Below are 24,971 nucleotides of genomic sequence, written 5' to 3'. Positions count from 1 at the left end.
CCAGACCCTGCTGGGAGAGGATATTTAATATACATACCAGGTTATCTTTCTAAAATGCAAAACGCACTGACCCCAGGGTTTGGGATGAGGGGCCCTGGCCTTGAGTGCTTGAAGCACTGGCAGGTGGTTAAGTTCCAGATCATGTGGCCTCTTTCATCATTTCCATTATTCTGCAAACCTTATGAAAGTGTCTAGGATGCCAGGCACACACAGCAGGTGTACGGAGAGGGAGAGCTGGCCAGCATCTTGGGCCTTCCTGTTTCTGACTTGGGAGAGCAGAGGGGAGAGGGAGAGTTGGACAGCATCTTGGGCATTCCTGTTTCTGACTTGGGAGAGCAGAGGGGAGAGGGAGAGTTGGCCAGCATCTTGGGCATTCCTGTTTCTGACTTGGGAGAGCAGAGGGAAGGGTTCAGAGAATGGCTTTGCAGTCAGAATGCTCTGAGCTCCAACGTCAGCTTCTGCCACCTCCAAGCTATGCCATCTGGGACAAGTCGCTAACTTCGCTGAGCCCCAGTTACCTCATCTGTGAAATGGGTTCACTCCCTCGGGCACTGCAAGGACTAAGGTTGCTCACGTGGGTAACGGGCTTGGTAAATCCTCACACCTTTCCCTGCTCTCCCCAGGGTCCAGACCACATGCCCAGTGAGATGGCACTGCCATGAGAGCAGGGTCTATGGCTGAGCGGTCTCTCCCCAGCACACGGCATGGGCCTGGACGTGGAGTTGCAGCTCAGGGCATGTGTGTGGCTTGAGGGGGGCTTCCCAGTGGCCGCAGGCCCCTGAGGGAGAGGAGTCACAACCCATGGTCTGTGAGTCGGGGTCTTTTATTGCCTCGGTTTCCTCTTCGCAGGCAGGGTTAGAGGCCAGATCTAGGGGCTCCTGACCCCTCACCCCAGGTTTGGCATCAGGCCCTCACCTCCTATTTACAGGCCTCCCGAATCCGGTCAGGAGGAGCCTCTGCTTGGAGGTTCATGGGGATGGGCCCCCCGTGCCGCTCCTGCCCAGGGACCTCACCTGAGGCTGTGGCCGCCGTCTCCTCGGCCAGGAGCCACTCCTTCTCCTGCTGCAGCCGCTGCAGCTCCCGCTCGTGGTGCCGCTGCAGCTCCTCCATCACCTGCTGGTGCGAAGACTCCATCTCCGCCAGGCTGCGCTCGCACGCCTCCTGCGGGTGGGAGGCCAGGCGGTCACGGGGCTGCCCCCATTGTCTGGCTGGTGGCCCTTTCCCAGCCTGTGACAAGAGGTCTCAGGGGCAGGCCTGCCCTGGTCCAGGCTTCACCACCTCCCCCAAGACCCTGGCATCATCGGCCTGTATCTGCCCCTGCTCCCCGCCATCCGCAAACCTCACCCTGTCATTCTCCTGCTTCGAACCCTTCTGAGCCTCCCCATCCCGCAGAGCCAAGTCCCTGCTCCAGTTTCTGACCCTGGTGGTCTCATCCCTGGCCCTCCCCACCAAGAAGTCCCGTAATTATATAAAAAAAAAAAGCACAACCAGTTCATGGCATGTTCACACCTCTGAGCTTTAGCTCATGTTCCCACTGCCTGGAACATTCTTTTACAACTTTCTCTTCCTGGGTAATTCACTTGGCCAGCAGACCAGTTTAAAGATGCTCCTAGCTCTGACTCTGGGCAGCCCCTCCCCTGCCTCCAAAGGCTCTGCTTCTGGCAGATCATAAATTCCCCCAAAAGAAGGAAGATTTGATCCAGCTCAGAGCCCCCGGGGTCTGGGCTACGGCCTGGTTTATGGCAGGTGCTGAGCAAGTCAGCTGAAATGAATGGCTCACTGCAGAATGGGGCTGTGTAGACAAGACAGGCAAGTGTTTAAATGATTGACAATACCCACTGCTGGGAGAGCCAGCCGCGACCGGGTGCATGGAGGGCAGTTTGGTGGCATCATCTAATTTTAACGACCCCTTCACCTAGCAGGTCCACTCCTAGGAATGATCCCACAGAAAGTCATACGTGTACAAAGACTCTTGGACAAGGGTATTCCCTGTGGCAAGGTTGGTAACAGATGAAAACTGGAAATAATCTAAATACCTAACAGGGAAGCCCTTAAATAAATTATGGGATTGAGTTTTACAGAGGACCCAGGCAACTGTTAAAAGACAGAGCTGCCCACATGGACTGCTGTAGAAAGTGTCCCAAAAATTAGGTGATGAAAGCTGGTTTCTGACAATACACATGGTGGGACCCCAGTCACGGACACAAGACACTTAGAGCTGTAGGTCTGAGTACATGTACATGAAAACACAGAGAAAGGTATGGAAAGATACTGTGGAAAGCAATGGTGCCCCAAAGATGTCTATGTCCTACTCCCGGAACCTGCGAATACGTTACCTTACATGGCCAAGGAGAACAGAGGCTGCTAATCAGCTGACCTGAAAATAGGGAGATTATTTTAGATTATCCTCTGGGCCCAAAGTAATCACAGGGTCCTTGAATGTGGAAGAGGAGGCAGGGGAGCAGAGGGAGAGGCAGAAGGGACTACGGAAGGAGCTCAGTGGGAAGTGAGAAGGACTTGACTCTCCTTCGCAGGTTCTGAAGGTGAAGGAAGGGGCCACGGGCCAAGGAATGCAGGCGGCTGCCAGACGCTGGAAAAGGTGAGGAAACGGAGCCTCCCCAGAGGCTATGGAAGGGAACGCGATCCTGTGGATGCCTGGATTTTAGCCTGGCGAGACCTGTGTTAGACTTCCACCCTACAAAACTGTGAGCTGATAAATTTGTGTCTTATGTTAGTGGTTAATTTGTTACGGCTGCAACAGGAAACTCTATAGATGTGCTCAAATGGTAACCAAGGCTCCCTGGGGTTGGGAGCAGGCAGGGGAAGGAGAGTTCACGTGTTTGTTTCTAACCTTTTGATTTGTTTGAATTATTTTTGAAAATGTAAACAAATTCATTATATAATTTAAAAATGTTTAAGATCATTAAAAAGGGAAGGGGAAGAGCCAAGGAAGAAACTGAGGCACGGAGGGCCAGTTAAGAGGCTGCATTCTCCCCCGTGCCACAGGGCACCTCACAGCCGGTGGGGACTGACCCCCACCTCGCCAGCAGCCACATCTGGGGGCTGCACGGGCCAGTTTGGGGGAAGGGCAAGGGTCAGGTCCCCTGGGTCCAGGTGTTCTGAGTGGTGGACAAGGGACACCTGTCCCACTGAGCCTCTGTGCCTGTCCTCTGTGTGTGCCCCCAGTAAGGGCAAGAGAACATGGCTCTGGAATTCCACAGACTGGGTCCTAGTCTTGGCTGTACCATGGAGCGAACTCGAGCAAGCTCCTTTCCCTCTCTCAGCCTCAATCTCCTCATCTGTAAAACAGACCCCATAAGACCAACTCAGGAGGGTCCCTAAGGTAAGTCAGAGTCCACCTGTAGAGATCGCCGACCTGTAGAGACCGGAGCACTGTGGGAGATGGGACTGCTGTTCTTAAAGAGCTAGATCAGGCAGGCAGACCCGGCAGCCAATAGGGCGTCTGGAGGCTGACATCAGGAGGTGGGAACCAGCCCACGATGAGGGGCTCCCAGAAGGCCAGGCGCTGCTCCCTCTGACCTGCCTTCCCGAGGGACCAACGTGTTGGCCGCCACCTCTGACATGGATCAAAGTAGATAAAGAAGTACGCGTGGCCCCCACTGCAGTAAGCACCCGCGGGGTGAAGCCCCAGGCCCCTGGCTGCTGTCCTGTGGTGGCAAAGCCCCACAAGCTGGAAGAGGGGTGCCCACTCGGCCTGATACCAGGCTGGGGAACCCCTCCCCTGCTGTCACCTCTCCAGGGTCCAGTGACTCTCCGGCTGCCTCCCCAGGGACCCGAGGGGACGCAGATGGCTCGGCTCCTCTCCTCTGGTGCCCCTCCCCCACCCCGTCTCCCCATTATGCCCTTCTCACCCCCCATTCCTCCTGCCCATCCCAACCTAGCAGGACGAAATGCTGACAGCCTTGGGGTGCCCAGTGGGCGCCTGGGGACCAGGAAACCTGGACTGCAGACACAGGTCTGCTGCCAGCTGCAAGGTCTCGCTCCCTCTCTGGGCCTCAGTTTCCCCATCTGTAAGCTGAGAAGTCAGAGCAGTGCTTTTCAAATTTCATTTTAGTGACAGAAACCTTCTTCCAAAGGGAATCTAATGCAGGTTCTAATAGTAAAATGGACAAGGATGGAGCTGCTCTGGTACTGGTGACTGTGAATGAACCCACCCAGAATGGACCCTCCACAGAGCAAAGTCTGAAGCCCTCTGGGTGGGGGTCTCTGAGGTCCCCAGATGCCTCAGGTGGTGGTGGTGTTGGACCTCACCCTGTCTAGAGATGCCCCACCTTCCTCTGGCCTCAAGGGAGCCCTGACAACACTGGGCCCTCCCTTTCCCCCTTCCCCATGTCAGGTGATCCCCAAGCTAGGCCTCTATATCACACCCCAACTCCCCTTGGCCCTGGTCTCCCTTCAGCTTAACGTTCCATCAACCACTCAGCCCCAGACGGCCCTTGGCCTTGCATGGAGGCCCCAGCTCCCAGCCGCTCCCCTCTGCCTTCCTTGGGGCAGTGGCCCAGCCTTAAGCTCACCTCCCTCCACATGCCCTCCCATATATCTCTCTCCTTCAGCAAAGTCCTAGCTCCTGATTCTGGCCCTACCCCCTCCCAAGCCCCCTGCACTCCAACCCCACCTTCCCGATGTCACTGTCAGACCCCAAACCTCCTCAGATTTGTGGGATGCGATCCCAGCTCCTTAGCTTGGCAGTGGGGGTCTCCACGATAGGCACCCACTGGCCCTCCACCTCCTGCTGCAGCCCACGCTCCCACCCACAGCTCCAGGAAGACTTCCTGAGAGCCCCACGCCCCCTCAGAACTTCTAGAAGGTCCCCCTGCCCAGAGCCTGGGATCCCAGCATTCTTTTTTGCTTCAGTCAAGGGCGTGCTGGCTGGGGGCAGCCGACTGTCAAAATTTTTAGGAATTCTGTGGCACGGTTATTTAGCATACCCATTATTAGAAATTATATAAACTTATAATTAATTGTTACATTAAAAACAAAGCTGATACTCAAAACTCATCACTTCCTAATTATTTCACTGCATTTTATTAGTAGCTATGCTTTGAGGTTATTTACGTCTCCTGTATCTATAGGGTGGAAATGTCATTATGACGGCGGGCACACAGCTTCCCAACTCTGTGTTCAGGGACATCAGCCATAGCAGGAGTATTTACACCATGGAAATTGGTAAACGTTACAAATCAGGGCTTGATTTATTGTTTTGTTGACTGTCCAGATTTAAGCAAGAGATGAGAAAGAGCTGATAATGCTCACAGTACAGATTATACTTCAAATCGGCGCGCCCTATCCACGACCGTCACGCTGTACACAGAACAAAAGCCTGAGAAATATTCTTAAAAGAATATCCTCAAATAGTCTCAACACAAAACTATCCTCTAATTCAGCAAAGAAGTTGCTATGACATTGACCAAGTAAAGTTTCAACATTTGTCTTGCTGTCTTACTCATTCACACAAACGAAAAGGCCAAACGACATTCGTGTTAGAACGATACTCGCTTGTCAGCTGGCTGTGGATACGAGCATTCGGAAAAAATCAACGAAAGTATTCTGAGAAAAATCAATTTGCTATATGGAATTCACAATAAAAAACATTACATACTTTTTATTTGTAAGTTGCACACTAAACATCCTTTATATCAGTGAAATTTACAATAAACATATACAAGTGTGTCAGTGTGTACACACACATGTATTTTTTCTGGAGAGCTAGTTGTCCCAGGCATAACAATCAAAAGTGTCTCCGGACACGGCCAAATAGCCCCAGGGGAACAAAATCAGCTTGGTTGAGAGCCGCTGTCCTAGGCAGACCGTGCGTCTCCCGAGGGCCACTGGAGGCGCCCACGTCCCGCAGACCACCTTGCGCAGGGCCTCGGCCTGGCAGGCATGGGCAGGATTTCCCTGTGTTTAGGGGGCGACTTCCAGGGGCCTGCCCATTAGGAATCCCACTCTCCACCAGGTCCCCTCTTCCCCAGACATGCAGGGGAAGGGGTCTAAGTACAGAGGATCACGTGGGGGCTCACACACAGGCTCTGCAGTCAGCCTGACCCAAGCTCAAATCCCACCTCTGACATCTGCAGGCAGGTTGACCTCAGGCAAGTCACATAACCTCTCATAGCTCAGTGGCCTTGTCTGTAAAAATGGGCACAGTGCTCACGTCCACCCGCTGGGGAGATTAAATGAGATGATGAATGTCAAATGCCTCACACGGGTTCCGGTACACAGGAAGGGCTCCCAGAATATTAGCCGTTTTCTCACAACGTGGCAACCAGAAACCTGCCCCCACCCCCAACACAACAGCTTCTTGGCCTTACCTGTGAGATGTAGCCTGGGGGGATGTGGCCGTCCTCCTGGGACTTGGGTGCACCATGAGAAGCCTCCCCTTGGAGACGCCGAGCCTCCCCTTGGAGACGCCAGGCCTCCAACTGGGCACGAAGGGACTGGACCTATCGCAGGGGTGGGCAGGAAGGCGAGGTCAGCGAGGGCCTGAAAGTGGGGATGTAGCTGATGGGAGGAAGTGGCCCTCGTGTGGAGATGCAGGCAAGGGGGACATTCTAGGTGCTTCCTGGATGGTCAGGTCAGAAACCCAGGAGAGTGCTGGCCCAGAGTAGGATCGACAGGGCTGGGAGCAGGACACTGCGGTCACCCCCACGTTATGTAGGTGGGGAGAAATGCCTTGGAGCCTCAGTTTCCCATTAGTAAAACGGTGATGAGGTCTACCCTATGGGACCATGAGACTGCTGTGAGGATTACATGAGCCAATGTAGGTAAAGAGGGCCTAGCACAAGGCTTGGGATGCAGAAGGTACTCAGTAAATGGTCTCTCCTTTCTCTTCCTCTTCCCTTCTATGTGACTGCTGAGGACAGAACTCAGATGGGAAAACAAAAACAAAAAGTCCCCAAGGTCCAGGAAAGAAGATTCTAGTTCATAAGGAATCGGGGGGGGGGGCGGGGGCAGGGTGTCAGTGGTCAGGGGTGAGCTCCCCATCATTGTAGGTATGCAAGATAAATGCCATAGAGTGACTGCAGGGATAGGAAGGGTGTTGGTAGGGTGAGGAGGCTCCCAGAGGCCAGTGCCGCCTACCTCCCTCTCCAGTGCCTCATGGCTGTCGCTTGGGGCCCCCCGGCGCTCCCCGCGGCTTTGGTTGAGCAGGGCGGTGAGAGGTACCCGCTTGTTCTCCCGCAGGGGCAACTTCTCCAGCTCCTGCCACTTCTTCTCGATCTCCTCACTGAGCCGGTTCTGCTGGTCCTCAGTCAAGGGGGCACCCAGGCCCCGGCGCGGACCCTCGCCGGCCGGTGTCTCCGTGGCCCTGCTGTCCGTGGCCTGGAACCACTTGCGTCGCTCCTCGGAACGCTGGGCCAGGTCCCGCTCCAGCTCCTCCTGCTTGGCCGGGCGGTCGAGAGCACGGGCCGGGGTGCGGGCCCGCTGCAGGGAGCCCTGAGTCAGCGGGGAGAGCTCCACGTAGTCCAGTGACTGCCGCTGCCCGTCCGCCTTCCGGGGGCCGCCCCAGCCGATGACCTCAGAGCCTGCCCGCTGCTCCCCCGCCTTCAGGGAGCCCTTCGGCGTGCCGTAGCTGTGCAGCGTGTTCTCCTTATTGCAGTCTGAGAGCCTAGGGGGCCAGCAGAGCCACATCAGGCGAGACCTTGCCCTCTTGGTCCCAAAACAAGCACTTCTGCAGTGTCGCCCGTGCACCGGGGTCAGGGGACAGACCCCAGTGGAGGAAGCAGCTTAGAACTAGAGCTTCATCATTAACAGACCCTGGGAACCATCCCAGCTCGGCCACTTACCGGCAGAGGGTCCAGGATACCTGGCCTCTCTCTCTGACCCTCAGTTACCTCATCTGTGATATGGGACAACAGTGCCACGCACAGGAGGGACTAGGTGAGCAAACGTGTGCAAAGCGACCAGGAAGCCCTTTGAGAATGTGATCGAAGCATTAGTATTAAGGGTGCGCTGTTTGACAAGGCCCTAGGTTCAAGAGCCTCACAGCGGAATAGGGGAGATGCCCAGGGTCACTGCTGGTGAGATGAACGGTGGCCTCTGGGTGGGTGCACAGAGCACAAACTGTGGAGACCCGTAACGACTGAGGCAGTTCCCCTCTTCTTCCATAGCAATACTGAGTACGTGCTTACCCGGCCAAACACTAAAGCATCCCTTGGGGCTACACGTGGCCGTGTGACTCCACTCTGCCCAGTGCATACGAGAGGTGGCACGTTTTGAAGGACCAGCCGTGCCCTGGCCTGGCTCCTGGCTGGGACCCATGAGAATGTGAACAGTGCTCTGGCGCAGAGGCAAGACTGTGGGCTGCTGTGGAGCGAGAAAGAAACCTGTCCCTTGTTTAAACCCGTGTTTGGGGTTTCTTTGTTGTAGCAGCGGAGCCTATATACTAAATCACAGTCCAGCTGCACGGTAGCTGAGAGTTTACAAGGGGCCTCCATGCACGTCCTCGCATGACACACCTCGGTGTGACACGTGAGGAACATGAAACTCAGGCCAGACGGCAACTGGCCTAAGGTTGACCAGCCAGGGTGTGGCCAGGCAGGTGGACGCGCACTCAGCACCCCTCGATACCATGCTTCCGTTCCTACTGCCCAGCAGCCAGAGTCCCAGCCCCTACGGGCATCTGGGGTTTATCCTGTGTGGGGCTCTACCACCAGGTCACTCGGTCCTCCTGCCCCTCTACCCTCAGTGACCGCCACAGGGAGTGAGCTCCCCACCCAGACTAAGTAGCCATCCCCTCTCCCTGACACAGGCTCAGACGCAGCCCCTGCGGCACACAGTCAATCAGCCACCTCATGGGGCTGTGACTGACCGGCATCTTCTCCAAAGAGCCAAGGCCTCTCCCCGCCTTTTCAAGATGTGGGGAGATAGAGAGGGACAAGAGGCAAACCTCAAATCCTCAACGTATTTCTGGATGACTGCCACGGATACCCCGTGCCCTCTCCCTCTCCCTATTCTGCTGGTGGAGAAACTGAGGCCCAGCAGGTAGAGCCACAGGGCCCTCAGGTGAGTGCCGGAAACCCACTCGGGATGCGGGGTAAGTGCCTCCCCGCAGGCCCCGGTCCAGCCCAGCACGTACTTGGTGACATCTGGGGCTGAGGTTGGACGCACAGTCTTCCTCAGAGCCTCGATCCAGTTCCTCCGGATGCCCGAGGTCATGGCCGACAAGGTATAGACAGCATCTTTGGTCTGTAAGTCCACCCCACAGGTAGGTTGCCACCTGGCCAGCCCCCTTGCTCCCTCCCCACTATGGATTCCAAAGAGGTGCCCTTCCCTCCCAGGTGGGTATCTAAGGTCTTAAGCCTGGAGGTGAGCAGAGCATGCAAAACCTCCCCTCCACTAGCCTCAGGAGAGCCCCATCGGCTCCAAGATCTCTCCAACATCTGAATAGCCCTGCCAACGATATCCGGATGCGCCCCAGAAATGCTCAGCGCTGACAGCAGGGCTTCTGACTGGCTCTGAGGACAGGATCTCCAGGTAAATGAGTGATAGGAGCCAGTCTGCTGGGCCACGCCCCACCCGGACACCTCCTCTGGGGGGCCCTCCAGGCATGCCGCCCCCCAGCCGCCCGCAGGCTCACGTGGATCTGGAAGCCATAGTTGCGCTGCACCGCATACTCGGTGACGTCCGTGCAGCAGCGCAGATCGATCTCACCGTCCAGCTCATCTGCCTGCAGCAGGAGGGCTCACGATGGTCCCTGGACTCCAGTGACCCTACCGGGACCCCCAAGCCCCTTCCAGGTGTCCCCCGGCACCTGATGGGGGAGAGAGCCCTCCCATCTCATCGTCTCACCTCCTCAGCAGTGGAATCCCTGTAGTACTTGAGGCTTGAATCAGTCAGCACAAACCAGTGCTTCTTCCACTGTGAAGGAGAGATGGTGGTGAGGGAGGGGGTGCGGGGGTGTGGAATGACAGCGTGCGTGCGTGTGTGCACCATTCCGCGGGCATCCTGGGCGCTGCCAGGTCAACCGTTCTGTTTGCAGCAGGGGCCTGGCACCCTCATCTGCTCTGCTGAGGGGTGGGGGACAGGGGACAGTGCAGAGTCACAAAATCCACATTTGAAGTAAGCCCCCCCATTTCCTCTCTGCGGGGACAGCATCTGTGAAATGGGTCGGCTTTTCCTCAGTAACCACACCCTTCTTTTCTTTCTCGGGGCCCTTCTCTGATTTGTTGACACTTCCACAGGCTTCCTGATAACTTTCCACCAAGATCACCAAGGCTCCTACATGCAAATCCCACCCAGTGCAATCCAGGAAGGGGATATGACCTGTGTAAGGTCATTTGCCTAGCAAGTCGGGGGCCAGAACTTCAAAAACCTTTTTCCGTACACTGACCCCAGATCAATCACCCCAGTGGTCAAAGACAAGTCTACCAGAGAGCAGGACTGGAAGGGTGCCCAGGGAGAAGCATCCGAGTGCTGGTCGTATTCTGTTTCTCGATCTGGGTGCTGGTTACATGCGTGTTCAGCTATGTGAATATATTATCTCTACATTTATGATGTGGGCTTCTCTCTGCTCCAACCAGGACTAGGTTGGCAGGACACATAAGAGAGGGGTGGGGGCATCAGAACAGCCTGATATGAAAGTGCCAAGCTCAGCCCACCTCTGGGCTTCTGACCGTTCACTGAAAGGCCAGTCGAGGTCCACCCACTGCCAGGGTCAGTGCATGTCCTCCTGGTGCTCTCCCACATCACTAAGCCCTTGTTTATTACTTCAAGTACTTCGTTTTCTTTCCTCAAGAAGACAGTAAGTTTTCAAGGATGTGCCAGGATGATACTTTCTACTTCTTTCCACACTGCCTCCCCTAACAAATATGATTTTAGCATCCAAGAGACCAAGGTTACAACTATTGTATGCCTTGCTAGCTGTGTGTCTTTAGTCAAGTGTCTCGACCTCTCTGAGCTTCAGTTTTCTGACTTATAAAGTAGGGCTAATAAGACCCTAAGCCTCCTAGTGAAGTTAGAAATGCCTAACCCTCCCTGGAACGTCTCTCGTGGCACTGCGCATAGGGTCAGGCACTAGGTTGTTGGGGATCGTTCTAAGAGGCTGGCCTTAGAACCACCCTGCTCTTCTGAATGGCCCGAGCTGCTGCTCAGGACAACTGTCCCTCTGTAAAGTGGGGCAGGGGTTCTGTGTCAACTGATCTCTTTGGCCCCTCCAGGCCTAGTCTGTGACTGCCTGAGATGGCAGCTGCATGGGCCTCAGGTGCCCTGAGTTCTAGGCCAGGGTTTGCCCAAAGTGCTGCTAGGCCCGGAAGAGATTAAAGCCCTTGTGGGCCTGTCTCCTGTCTGTGCACTGAGGGGTTGGGCTGGCTGAACTCCCAGGGCCCTTCCAGCTCGGACATTCCAAAACCCTGTGAAAGAGAATGAGTAATGGCCAGTTCTGGGTGGAGCCCATAATCTCTGCCCTCCAGAGACCCTGGGTGGGGGAGGCCGGGAAGGGTCACTGGCAGGGTGCCCAGCCTTGTGTGAGCCTGGAGCCCAGCCACCAGAGGACTGGCAAGCAGGCAGCGGGTACGAAGGCTGTAGGCTGGAGGGAATAAAGCGTGTGGGTAGGAAACACAATGAGATTCCCTTTGGCTCCATGCCCTCCCCGGCATGCGGGCTGCACACAGACTCAAGCCGCAGGCGCATGCAGGACCTGGGCGGGGAGATGTCCCTTCTCAGGCTGGGTGGGCAGGAGGCCAGCTCCAGCTTCAGCTTGGCAGCCAGAAGGGTAGAGTTGGTGCAAGGCTACTGTCCCTTCTGGCTGTAAAGAGGCACACGTTAGAGAAAGGGAAGGTTATCAGCTGAGGCCCATCAGGCACTGGGGGCTGTGTGGGACCCTTTACATGCTTAATCTCTGTGACTCCGTTATCCACCCTGGAAAGAACTATTAGTATCCAGTATGTCCATTTCACAGATGAGGCCACCGAGGCCAGAGGAAGCTGTGACTCACCCGATGGGGCCCCAGGTTGGTGAGACTTCAAGAAATGTGGTCTGAGCCCCACCCCCAGCGTTGGGGGGAGCTGCTGTAAAGCTGAGTCTTTGGGAATCTGTACGTGTCTCAGGCTGGATGATCTCTGTGAACGCTTCCATCCCAGACCCTTGGATACCCAGCCAGGGTCGTCAAGAGGTGGGAGGGCTGAGGGGCTCTTGGTGAGAGGAGGGGATGGGGTGCAGGGCGTGAAGCACCAGGAGGCCGCCATCCCTGGTGACCTTTACAGACTGCAGACTGCTCCGAGAGGCTGAGATGACTAGCAGCCTCTGCCCTCCCACCCCACAGCCCAAGGCCTTCTTTCCAACAGGACAAGAAACATCCTACCCTCAAGCCTCCCACTCCGGCCCCCACCCTGTACCCTCTCCACCCTGAAGCCAGGGTCTCTAGAAAGCCGGACAGGCCAGGGAAGCAGCTCAGCCACCTGGGCCCTGCAGCAACCCCACCTCCCACCCCCCACCCCACCCCCGCCTCAGCCCTCCTACCTCTCCAGGTTCATCCAAGATTGACATCCATCCCTTCTTGAAGTTGAGCAGATCGGGCTATGGGGAGAGGAGGGGGCAGATGAGTCAGGCCCAGCAAGAACCAAAGGGGCCTGGGGAGGAAGGGGGGCTGCCCATCCTGCCCCCGAGTGAGGGAGGGCTGAGGGCCCAGGTAGCCCCCTAAATCCAGGCAGGCTCCCCAGCCACTGAGGCAGCCTTGGTCCCTTTCCCGAACATCCGGCAATCTCTGAGAGGTGGGCTGGGTGACTGGCCACCCACCACAGACCTCTGAGCTCCCTTCCCACCAGCCAGCTTCCTCACCTGAGAGTGGGACAGGGGGCAGGAGATCTCTGACTGTAAAAAGGGACCCTTAGAGAGCTCAGAGGACAGGCCAGATCAGCAGGGCTGAGCGAACCGTCCAGTTCTTCTCGCTGATGAGGCCCAAGCGGCCCAGCAGGACAATGCCTTAACGCTCCTACCCATTCCCAACCCACTAACCCTCCCAGGGTCCAACCAGCCCTGCACTTCCCTCATCTCCTGGAGAGCCTGAAAGATGGAGCCAGGCCCAGGCTGAGGTCAGAGACCTCCTGGTCCCCCCTAGATCTCTGGAAGGGCCGGGGAGATGGTACCTCCGTCCCAGCAAGCCCTACCTGCCGGGTGCTGCTCAGGGGGGCACGGCCCCGGGGTCTGGGGGCTCCCAGCTGTAGCATGTTCCACAGGGGCCTGTGAGCTAGGTCCCCCACCTAACCCTAGATGACGAAACTGCTCATCCAGGCATTTTCTCTGGCCAGGCCTATCCACAGACCCTCCCTGCCTGCTGGGGAGACCACTCTCTCGTCTAAGTCCCGGTCCGCCTGCAGAGGTTCAGCTCGTGCCCACTGGCGGGCCAGGCTGGCAGGCAGGGAGGAGGCGGCCACCTGTTGCCATGGCTCTGAGCCCACCTATCAGCACCTGCATCACAGCCTCACCAGGCCAAGGTGTCCGGTTGCATGGAGGGAGCGGGTGGCATGGCTCAGTGGGGTAGGCGGCGATGGCGGTGGCGGCTGGAAACCTGGAAACCGGAGCCACCTGACCTGGCCACCTCCCCTGACCCGCCTTCCTGTCAGGGAGCCCCATTCTCCTCTTCCTCAGGTGGAGGAAGAGACCTGAGAGGGGCTTGGGCCAGCAGCCTGGACATCCTGAGCCGTCTCCAGCCATGGCCTTGGGACCAGGGCCCCTGGATCTCGGCAGGCCGGCAGCCCAACTCCTGCATCGCAGCCCCTGCCCGGAGACCTGTCTGAGGGAAGGGACACAGGCTCTGCCCAGACCTGGGAAACCCCAGGCTGCATATGCCCTGTCTGCTCTCTCTCCTTCCCCACCCTGTTCCCCACGTGGGCCGGAAGCCGCTCAGCGTGGTTCTAAGCTAAGACTGAAAACCGGTTAGCCACGCTCAGGGCCACCAAGTCACCTGGGTCCACATGCAGATGGAGACCGCTCCCGTGGCCCCAGGGGAAACATGCTGAAGAAACATCCACCCTCCTCTACCTCCCTGATCTAAATTCCTGTGCTGCTGAGGCAGTCCGCACCTCCACCTCCTGGCGCTGAGAATGAGAAGGTAGGCCTTCTGGGATGGACCACGGAGCTGGCATCACTGTGCTGACCCGAAGAGAGCCCCCGGAAAGGACAAGCAGATAACCCAGCCAATCGGACTGAGCTGAGCCAGGGCTGGGAGATCAGCCGTGGGCTTCCAGAGGCTGAGGAAGGGCAGGAATGACAGGCTGGGACCCTGAGGGCTGCCTGGGAAGTGGGGTCACGGTGACCTGCCTAAGTCACATGCCCTCCCTGAGCCCGGCTGCCTGATGTGGCTAATGATAGCAGGACCCTGCCCTCCTGCCGGTTCCGTGAGAGAACTGAATGGGCCACACATGGAGACGCCAGCACACACACCACACACGTGCCGCATCAAGCACGAGATGGTGCAGTGACCTTGGGGACAGGAGCTTTTAAACCTGCTGGCAGGAGAGGTCCTGAAGTCACCCTGGAACCCCCCCAGGGGTCACAAGGTCTGATAACATAAATCGCCTCCCCTGCACCTTCACGCGTGGCCCCCAGGCCCAGACACCATTCCTCCTCCCGAAGGAAGCTCCCTTTCTCCTTTTTCCTTTCCGGAGCACTGACAGGTCCTCACAGTGGGCCCTCGTTCCTTTGGCCACAGGTCAGCACTGCCTCCCGCTGGCCTGGACCATCGACACAGCCTCCTGTAAGGACACTCTGGCAGGGGACCCGATTCAAAAGGCCGAATGTCACAAGCCGCTTAAAACCTCCAGGGATGGCTCCAGATGGCTTCAGAACAAGGTCCAGCTGCCTTAGGATGGCACAAAAGCCTCAACCTGGACTCCCCACTGCTTAGGGGGCCCCATGTTTATGTCATCACACATCCTCTCTGATGCCCAACACATCAGGACTAGTAGGGCCCTCCACACATGCCTGTGTCCTCTGCTTGAAATACCAGGCCGCCGCCTCCTCCTCCTTCGACCAGGCAAACCCCTTCTCATGCCTTAAGACCCGGCTTAATTGCCACGGCAGAGGCCCCTTTCCCAGTACACACCACACACCACACCAGGCGACCTCCCACGGCCTCTGTTGCATCTGTGATTGTCTTGAAGCCATTTACTTATCCCTCACAGGCTAGACTAGAAGCAACTCAGTCAGGGAGTTCATGCCCCAAGACCCGAGGACTCAGGGAACATTCATAAAAATTTCTTTCTTTCTTTCTTCTTCTTTCTTTTTTTTTTCTCTCTCTCTTTCTTTTTTTTTCCTTTGGAACCAGGCCCCTGTTCTACGCCAGGAAATAAGCTGTGAACAAGAGATGTGGCCCCTGCCCTGGTGAAAACTCAGGGCAGAAACAGACAATAAACAAGCGCACAGGTATATAATTTGATGCCGGGTAGCAGCTGGGGAATGAAGCTCCAGGGGCAAGGCTGCACCCGGCTAGCGCAAAAGGAGGTGGAGCAGATCCTGACTCCAGGCCTGGCTTCCCGAAGCCTCTAAGCATTTACCCAGTCACAGCACCTTTGCCACTTGCTCGTTCAGATTCCTGAGGTCGGGGAGATGGGGCCAGAAGAGAGGAAAAGGGTATGAAGATGAAACAGGAAGGACCCCGGCCTGGAGCAGGCTCAGGTCTGAAAGCGGCCAGGATGAATCCGGTAAACGCTGTCAAAGGTGACTGTGAGCCTCCCCTCCGCTCTGAAACCTCTCATGGCTCCCCAGTGCCCCTGACCAAAGCCCAAGCTGCTCTTCCTGGCCTCTGAGGCCTCCTCCCCAAGTCCCTTTTCTACGTTTTCACCATTTAATTCCCCAAATATGGCCACCAGCCTTTGTCCACACTGTCCCTCCTCCCCCAGCCCATCTCCACCTGACCAAGTCCTACAGTCACAGGAGGACATCTCCCTCGGGAAGCCCCCTCCCATCAGCAGGGATGTGCTGTCTTCCTCCACATGCTGCTTCTAGCAGCCTTACCCTTGTTCAGTGTGTGCTTCCCCAGGAAAGGCAACTGTGTACATTTCTTATCTCATCCTGAGAGAAGACTGAGACAGACCTGGTTACAAACTCTGGCTCGGCCAGGGCCCAGCTGTGTCACATGTAACTTCACCTCTCTACACTTCAGTGTCCTCATCTGTTAGATGGGGAGTTACCATCAACCTTCAGGGTTCCAATGTGGTAATGTGAAAGCACCCAGTTCAGGGCCTGGCAGGCACCCAGTCAGCAATGAAACCACCCCCCACTAGCCTGCTGGGGGGGCGGGGGCGGGCGGCCAAGACACTGACTCAGCTCCTCCCCCCACATCCCTCTCTACTCCTCCCTGACAGGGAAGGGGAGGCTGCTGACAACAGGAAGGGCCGGCAGAGAGGTGGCAGGATGTGCAGAGCCTGAGGAAGTCCAGGCAGTGAGCAGGTCATCACACTCACAGGGGCAGGGCCCCTGCACACAGCACCCTGCTCAACTCTCCCCACCCTCCTCATCAGGCTGTCAGAGCCTCCCTAAGTCACTTGCCAGAAACCAAAAGCAGTCCTGCCCCTCTCTTCCAGAACATCACAGTCAAGGGGCCAGAGTGACGTGGAAAAGGGCTACTCCTTCCCTTACAATCAGGGTAACCTCTGGCAACTCACCAACGCCCCTCCCCAAGCCTCAGTTTATCTGACTGTAAAATGGGGGTAATGGTGAACTCAGCTATGAGGTGCAATATGATAAATAAGGCGCATGTATTGAGAGAGCTTGGGTAGGGCTCATCCCCAAGAGAAAGACAAATCCCTGCCATCGTGTTCCCCACCCCCAAGAGTGGGCCTGCCCCACCCAAGGTCCCAGCGCCGCTGCGAAGTGGCAAGCTCGAAGTGGCAAGCCCGAGAGAACATGGTATCCTGCTGCTTCAGAAGTCCCAGGACAGGCTCTGGTCAGGATGGGAAGAGGCGGCCCCTTCTCACCCACCCAACCTCCGGCCAGCGCCCACACAGGCGTACAGCCTTCCCAGGCCCACATCAGCGCGACCCATCCGAACCAGGGAGCGCCTCTCTCCAGGCCCCGGCGAGACCCAGATCCAGGCCAGGCCCATCTCCGCTCCTCCCGTGGCCCAGAACCCTGAGAGACCCTACGGATCTGGCAGCTTAGGAGGATCAGATCAGGTTTTCACCAAGGGGGGAGCTGGAAAGGAGAAGGGAAAAGGCCACCCGGAATCTGTCCGTGATTGGTCCCGCAAAAGTGAGGGGGTGGTGCCTGGGAACGAGAGTTCCCATCTTCTCGGGGGTTGCCCGGGCTTCTGGCCCAGAAAGGTGAGGCGGAGGCCGGGGGAAGGTGAGGCAGGACGGCCGGCCCGTGCCACCGGGGTCGCCCTGTCTTCCGGCCGAGACCTCCTCTCGCCTCCGAGAAGTGAGGAGGGGGCTGCCCAGGAGGGGAGCGGCTCGGCTCTGGCTCTGGCCGTTGCTCTCATCCGGACCTGGGGCGCAGAGGGGCTGCCCCCCGGGGAGGCACTCACCGTCATGGCGGCACCCCGGGGCGGCGAGAGCAGGAGGCAGGAAGGTGGAAAGGGCTCTCGGGCCGGGCTCAGCGGCGCGGGAATCCCGCCGCCGCCGCCGCCGCCGCCGCCCCTTTCGGCCGGCCGCCGCCGCTCGTCCGGCCCTTCCCTTCCCCGGCGCTGCCCCAGCCCCTTCCATCCGCCCATAAAACTTTTTTTTTTTTTTTCAAACTTCCTGGGAGGATCCGGGTGGGCCAATGGGCGGCGGGGAAGCCGAGACAAACAGTGGCGGGGGCCGCGAGTAGGCCAATAGGAGCGCGGGAGGGGCCCGGGGGCGGGGTCTGCCGCGACGGGACGGGTGAGCTGGGGCAGTCGGGGCGGGCGGATGGGGGCGGATGGGGGCGGAGGGAAGTGAGGGCGGGCCGAGCTCTGACGGCGGGCAAGCTAGGAGGAAGGAAGGGCCTAACGTGCAGGTGACTCCGTCGGGCCACGGCTAGGGAGTGCGGGGTGGGGGCAGCCGGGTGTGGCACCCTCGTCGTCCAGCAACGGCTTCCCGACCCACGCCAGCCGCCGGACGGAGCGATGGGTCCATTAGGCCTCGGCGCCTCGGTTTGATGGCGACATGGGCAAAGCACCCATTACTACCAATTCAGCGGGTCCCACACGCCAAGCCTTGTTCGTTACCCATGTAATGGACTTTCAACCTTACCACAAACCCGACAGGTGATATCCTTGTCCCCATTTTACTAATGAGAAAACGGAGGCTCAGCGAGGTGAGCCAACTTGCCCAGGGTCACACAGTAAGAAGAGAAGGGATTCCTAGGAAGTAATCTAAGCACAAAGTGAGTTCTGGAATTGGTAGGGCCTTTCCTAAACGTGCCCTCCTCACCGGGGGTCTTTCTCGCCTTAAGAACCTCATTTTGGGTTCTTGGGTGTGGGCTATACCCGTTTCTCACTTTCCCAGAACACTTGGTGGTTTGTAAGAGTACATTTGCCCTGCAGAATCTCCTCTAAGCCTGCAGCTGAGGAGGTACTGTGGTGGAATTTGTTGCTAACTGCATGAGGTGGCTTATGGGGCATTGTGACTTAAACCCTATATTACCTTAAGCAAGGTCCTTAACCTCTCTGTGCCTCAACTTCACCCTCTGTAAAATGGGATAATGCTGTTATCTCACAGGCTACTGTAAGTATTAAGTGTTAATTTAAGTAAAGCACCTAGAACCACCCCTTTATCCCTAGTTAGCTCTCCTTAGGTAGGGGCGCAGGGGAGCTTGGAATAATTACCACTTCAATGATTCTGCCATCTCAGTTTGGGGTTCGAAAATTATTGCTCTCATGATTATAATCACTATCTGCATTTCACAGATAAACAGAGGCCCAGGGAGCTGAAGTTTTCCCAGCATTTCCCATTGGAATTCTCTCCTCCACCCTGAGGAATGAGACCAAGGGTAAGTCCTCCTAGACACTGGCCTTCTGGCATCCCTGTGCTGAGTGTTCCCACACTACCCTGTACCTCACTCAGGCATTTGGTCCTTGGGAGAGTGCATGGACAAACAGAACACCTCAGCTACCACCAATGCCCTACCGCAGTGGCGTGGACACCTGGCAGTACCAGCCTCCTTGCTGGTTTCCTGGCCTCTGGGACTCCCTTCTAGTACCCTCAACACAGTGATGAGAACACTCCCCTGCTCAAAGTTCTTCAACACTTCTCCACTGTTGATACACACATCTTTGTGCCCGCAGTCATGTCCATTATCATCTGGCCCCTGCCTGCTGTCCTCTATCATTAGACACACACATTTCACGTGCTAGGGCTACACAACGCTGGGAAGTCCCAGAATAAGCCAGGTCCTCTGTACCTCCCTAACTGCACATGTTGTGCTGTGCCATGCCTGGAACACTTCCCTTCCTGTCCTCTTATGCCCCAACACACGCACATTCACTCTCTCCCTTCCCTCCCTCCACATGTTTGTTTGCCTGGAAAATTCCTCCTTACCCTTCAAGTCTCAGCCCAAAGGAAGCCAGAGTGCCCCCAGCACAGACTTAGAAGCTCCTTTCCCAGGGCTGCCTGCGTGAACTCCCTGCCCAGAGCTCCCTGCATCTGTACACTCCCCAACTCAAGTGATGACCACACAGTGTTCTAATCAATTATATGTCCGTGTCCTCACAAACTGTGAGCTCCTTGTGGGCAGGAACAGAGTGGTTTTTGTCTATATCATGGTAAGCCTAGGGCCTCAGCCCACATTAGGTCCTTAGTAAACATTGGTCGAGTGAATGAATGCACAAATGAAGGAATGACTGCCTCATTGCAACTTGCCCCAGTAAGACAGAGATGGCACGGCTTCAGGGACCCAGGATTGACTTATTAAACAGAGCCACCAAACCTTGGGGTTATCCAGTCTCAAAGCGTTACTCTATTGAAGATAACAGTGTGAGGCTCAGAGAAGGGAGACGATGGCCCAAAGTCACACAAGTTAGGGGCAGAGACAGAACTCAAGCCCAGGCTTCCTAGCTCTTGACCTTGGACTGATTTCACTGTCCAGCCCAAGAGATGTGTGAAGCTGCTTTAAGTAACTGTCTGGGTGGTTCCACTAGCAGTTCCATCTCTCAGCTCCTGATTTTCCTCATTCCCAGGTGAGAGAATAGCTGCAAATTCATTGAACCTCAGTTGCCACATCTGTCCAATGGAGAAAATCTGCAGAGACTCTCAGGGCTGCAAGGAGGACTCAGGGAGATACGGATGCACAGAGGTGGGGGGGTGGGCTCTGAAGTCGGCCAGAGCAGGGTTCAAATCTTAGCTCTCCCCCATTGTGTGACCTGGAACAAGTGAGTTTCATTCCCTCATCTATGAAATGGACAATATGAACTGTACCTAGTATGCCTAGTGGTGAGGATTCAATGCAATCAGATGTGCCACGCACTGAACACAGAGCTGAGCACATAGTAGGTGCACAATAAATGCTGGCCATCATCACCATCATCATCATCCCAGAGTCCATTTCCCCATTTCTCTCCCCCTTCTCTCCAGCCAAAAACTTACCTGCCCCCTCCTGCCAGAACTGCTGTGTGTTAGTGACCCTTAGTGAGGTTGATAAGGTAATTCCCGCCCATGGCTTGAAGATACCACTCTGCCCAGATAACCACGTTTGCCTGGTTACCCTTGTGCCTTAACCCCCAAAGAGCAGCAGCGAGGAAATTAAGAAGTGGATGGAGAAGCTAGTGTTTGGACGCCTCCCTACCCCGTACCCCACCCCATCACACCTCTGTGCATCCTGATTTCCCTGAGCCTTCCCTGCAGCCCTGATCATCTCCATAGATTTTTTTTTCCCCATTAGACAGATGTTGCAACTGAGGCTTGGTGAGTTTGGCTGCTGCCATTCTCTCATCTAGGAATGAGGAAAATCAGCAAGAGGCCAGTTCCTCTAAACCAGGGGTCCCCAGCCCCCAGGCTGTGGACTGGTACTGGTCCTTGGCCTGTTAGGAACTGGGCCGCACAGCAGGAGGTGAGTGGCGGGCAAAGGAGCGAAGCTTCATCTGCCACTCCCCCGTCGCTCCCCATCGCTCCCCATCGCTTACATTACCGCCTGAACCATCCCCCCCACCGCCTGTCCATGGAAAAATTGTCTTCCACGAAACCGATCCCTGGTGCCAAAAAGGTTGGCGAACGCTGCTCTAAACCATAGCTGTGCAACCTCGGGCAAGTCTACCTCACCTCTCTGAGTCCCGGTCCCTTCATCTGTAGAATGGGTATACAGGCTCTCAGCCTAGAGCTAGACCCCAAGCTGATGAGAGTATGAGAGTCAGCCTGTCACTGAGAGAAGAGACCCCATGAGCCAGGCTGTGGCTCCTGGAGATGGCCAGGCCTCTTCCCTCCCACCGTGAAGGGGGCAGGAGAGCACAAGTCACAGCTGCCTCCCCTCCCCGCCCTTGAGAAAACCACCAACCAGAGGCCTGAGTGTTTACAGCCCTCTCTGGGCAGGGAATGGGTTACGTAATGCCAGATGTTTGTGCAACTGGCTCAGACCCAGGTCTGAGACACACTTTGCAATCCCAGAGCCCCTCGCAGGCCCTCCCTCCCTCTCCCCCTTGCTCCCAGCCTGGCTCCCCTTGGCCTATTTGCTGATTGGGAGCTTTCAGCTGGGTGGATTATTCCATCACCCCTCACCCTGAAAGCTGAAAACAGCCCCAGCCTGGTCCGGCAGGTGGGACGTCCCCCTCACTGCAGAGACCACGGAAGCTCTGGGCTCTGCTTCCAGCTCTCCTTCCTCACATGGGGCCTCCACATCTCTCAATCTGAGCCCCTACTGGCTTTTCTTTGACTGACACCAGCCTCCTCCCTCCCTTCCCCCGCTCTCCCCACCCTCACCCCAGCCCCACCCCACTGGAGCCAGCCTACCCTTTGCCACCTGAGGACCCCCAGAGACAGCAGGAACGGATTGAACAGCGTGGGACGGTCCCCGGGCATCCGCCATGAGGTCACCAGTCGGCCCTTGAGTGGGCTCTCAGCCTTGCCCTCCGCTGGCCTCTTGTCTGCCTGTCAAACAGGGTCCAGTGTTGGCCCCCATGTCCCTGACGACAGCCTCCCCTGCCCATGCTGCCATGCCCACCTCAAAGGCCCAGGGTTGCCATCTTTCTCCTCTCCCAGAACTGCCGAGGTGGACTGCCACGTGTTCACACCGCATGGTATTGGTTGACAGGGCTCCTGGGGCTCAGCGCCCTTGGGGATGTGCACTTCTCCACCCTCAGGTCAGACCCCAGGTGGCCGGCGGGAGGGCAGTGCGGACCACAGATGTGTATTCAGCCCGCATAAGGTTTTCAGATTATTTTGCATTAGGTTCCAGTGTTAAATAATCATGTAGTTTAACACATAGCTACATATTTCCAGCTCCTCTTGAAATATCTAAAGATGGAGAAACTCTGGGCTCCTCTTCCCCAAGGCAACAACCCTCTGGAGCCAAGGGGTCACTCAAGGGCCCCCTAATCCTGAGTCCTCCATCTGCCTGCTCTCCTCCCCTTTGTGAAGGGAATGAGTCACAGACTTCCACAGCCACACACCCGGCAGAGTCCCCAGTGCACCCTCTTTGGAGTCATCCTTGTTGGGGAAACTGAGGCCCCAGTGAAGAAGAGGCATTTGCCCAAAGTCACACAACAAGTTACTGGCAGAGGCAGGGCAGAGCCCAGGTGTCCCAACTCTTCAGAATCCAGGGATTCTCTGGACGTGGGACATGAAGCATCAAAGCACAGATCCAGGGCTTTGGGGGGAAGGCCTGCCTCCACCCTGCACCTCATCGCCATCACAGCCCTGACCACTAGACCGTGGGCTCCTTGAGGGGGCTTTGGGGGGAAGGCCTGCCTCCACCCTGCACCTCATCGCCATCACAGCCCTGACCACTAGACCGTGGGCTCCTTGCTGGTGCTTCATGTCGCCCTGGCCCACACCCAGGCGTACACAAGGTGCTCACGAAGGGTATGTGGATGAATGAGTGAGGCAGTTATCAATTCTGTCCAGTCCAGGCTTCCTCGGGGCGGGGGGGGATTGAGAGGTTTTCTGGGTTGCTGGGGCAGGCCAATTTCATGGAGACTAGAGGGGGACACCTGTATTGCTGTTTCCTCTTTGTTCACAAAACTCTGGCCCCAGGAAGTATGAAGAAATAACCCAGAAAGAGGAAGAGCAAAGTTGCCGGAGTCCCTGTGAGAGCTGGAAGTGCCTTTGGTGACCAGTCCCCGTCCCCTCCCATTTCACAGATGGGAAGACTGGCCCACCAAGCAGTTAGAATGCTGCTTCTACTATGCGAGGCCACGCAGGCAATCAGGGCAGAGCCAGGAAGCGGCGTTGGAGGTAGCAGAGAGAGCTCTGGGTAGGAGATCCTGAGCCCTAGGTCCTAATTTGAGCCCGACCACCGACAGCTATGTGATCTGAGATGACTGCCTACCCCTCCTTTCCTCATCTGCACAGTCAGGGGCTGGGCAGGCTCCCTCCAGCTCTGACTAGCGGCAGGGCCAGACTTGGGGGCTCCAGACTGCCAGACAGACACCCCCCCGCCCCCCACCCCCATCACACCCAGCTTCTCAGGAAGCGGCATGGGGAACAGCAGAACAACAGCAGGATTAGAAAAGCACAGCCTCAAACCGCCTGGTGTTCTCCTCGCCCCCCGCTGCCCCAGGCCCTCAGCTCTGACCTCACCTCTCTGGAGGCTGCGGGTGATGAGAACAGTCTGTTTGGCAGGTCTGTGGGGAGGGGCGGGGCAGAGCATGTGCTCCAGCTGCAGCCAGGCCTCAGAGCGGCCTCGGCGGGTCCCACCCCTTGCACACATCTCTCCCGCCCCAGGACCCTGGAGCTCCTCCAGGCCCAGCTGACTTCTGTACCTCCTTGGCCCTCTTCAGTGCTTCTCTGGCTCCAGCTCCTGGAAGCTCTACCCTTTCTCCCAGCCTGGCCAACCCTCCAGAATCAGGAGGACATTGCCTTCAGAGACCATCAGGGCCAAACTGCCATTTGCCCAGGGAAGGGCAGCGACCTTTCAGGGCATCCTAGCAAGTTGAAAGCAGAGCCCTAGGCTTCTGACCCTAGGACTGTCCACCCACCCAGATGCGGTGGAGCCCCTCTTCTCGATGTCCCCATGGCAGAGCCAGCCTTGGTCTGGATGACCCCAGAGCTGATCTGAGGGCCTCAGCGCACCTCCAACCTGATTTCCCTTCCCTTCCCCTCCCTCTGTGCCCACACCCATGACCCAACTACCGAGTCTGCCTGCTTCTGGTCAGTCAGTGAGTCTTGGCCTCTGCTTCCTTCTGACTCCTCAGGCTCCTTGGATTGGAACTGGAGGTAAGAAAGAACACAGCTTAGGTCAGATTATTCCCCAGGTTCCAACTTCTTATGCATCCATTCGTCATCCATCCATCTAACATCCATCTAGAATCTAACATCAATAGACCCATGTATCCATCCAACCATCCAGAATCCATCCTATGTCATCCACCCACTCATCTAGTCAACATCCATTATCCCAATACATCCATCCTCAATTTATTCATCATCTATTCATCCATCCTGTATCCACGGGACTTCCCTGGTGGCACCATGGTTAAGAATCCACCTGCCAATGCAGGGGACGTGGGTTCGGTCCCTAGTCCGGGAAGATCCCACGTGCCGTGGAGCAACTAAGCCCGTGAGCCACAACTACTGAGCCCGTGCGCCTACAGCCCGTGCTCCGCAACAAGAGAAGCCACCCCAATGAGAAGCCTGCTCACCGCCACCAAGAGTAGCCCCCACTCACCGCAACTAGAGAAAGCCCACGCACAGCAACGAAGACCCAACACAGCCAAAAATAAATAAATTAATTTAAAAAAAACTATATCCACGTATCCTTCCTCAATCCATCCAACATCCATTCATCCATCTACCCATCCTTCCAACATTCATTCACCACCCATCATCCATATTCCACAACGTTTACCCATCCATGCAACATCTATCTATCCAGCACCCGTCATCTGTTCATTCATCACCCGTCTA

General features: G+C 56.6%; 1 protein-coding gene and 1 long non-coding RNA gene across 9 annotated transcripts in view; one reads left to right on the top strand and one right to left on the bottom strand.

The window, feature by feature from the left end:
- Positions 1-24,971, bottom strand: part of TRIOBP (TRIO and F-actin binding protein) — a 71,765-nt gene that overhangs the window by 11,916 nt on the left and 34,878 nt on the right. For 3 of the 7 annotated variants that reach the window (XM_067698011.1, XM_067698010.1, XM_067698014.1), the window contains 9 exons: positions 24,198-24,275; positions 21,858-21,995; positions 12,478-12,534; positions 9,811-9,879; positions 9,599-9,688; positions 9,098-9,207; positions 7,102-7,627; positions 6,333-6,464; positions 1,014-1,161 (listed from right to left, as the gene is read on the bottom strand). In XM_067698011.1, the coding sequence (XP_067554112.1) occupies positions 1,014-1,161; positions 6,333-6,464; positions 7,102-7,627; positions 9,098-9,207; positions 9,599-9,688; positions 9,811-9,879; positions 12,478-12,534; positions 21,858-21,995; positions 24,198-24,275 (1,348 nt within the window). Of the gene's footprint in view, positions 1-1,013; positions 1,162-5,188; positions 6,185-6,332; positions 6,465-7,101; positions 7,628-9,097; positions 9,208-9,598; positions 9,689-9,810; positions 9,880-12,477; positions 12,535-17,482; positions 17,681-21,857; positions 21,996-24,197; positions 24,276-24,971 lie in introns of those variants that run through there. The other 4 variants (XM_067698013.1, XM_067698012.1, XM_067698015.1 and 1 more) reach the window with 4 other exon arrangements.
- LOC137202443 (uncharacterized) lies at positions 17,888-23,521 on the top strand. Of its 2 annotated transcripts, XR_010932619.1 has the most exons (3): positions 17,888-17,934; positions 18,827-18,909; positions 21,833-23,521. It is a non-coding gene; the product is annotated as an uncharacterized lncRNA (long non-coding RNA). The 2 variants fall into 2 exon arrangements; XR_010932618.1 differs by lacking the exon at positions 21,833-23,521 and having other exon boundaries at positions 18,827-20,441.

The sequence above is a fragment of the Pseudorca crassidens genome, chromosome 11, assembly GCF_039906515.1.
Source record: "Pseudorca crassidens isolate mPseCra1 chromosome 11, mPseCra1.hap1, whole genome shotgun sequence".
Classification (NCBI taxonomy): Eukaryota; Metazoa; Chordata; class Mammalia; order Artiodactyla; family Delphinidae; genus Pseudorca; species Pseudorca crassidens.
This window is presented reverse-complemented; position numbering and strand designations above follow the sequence as displayed.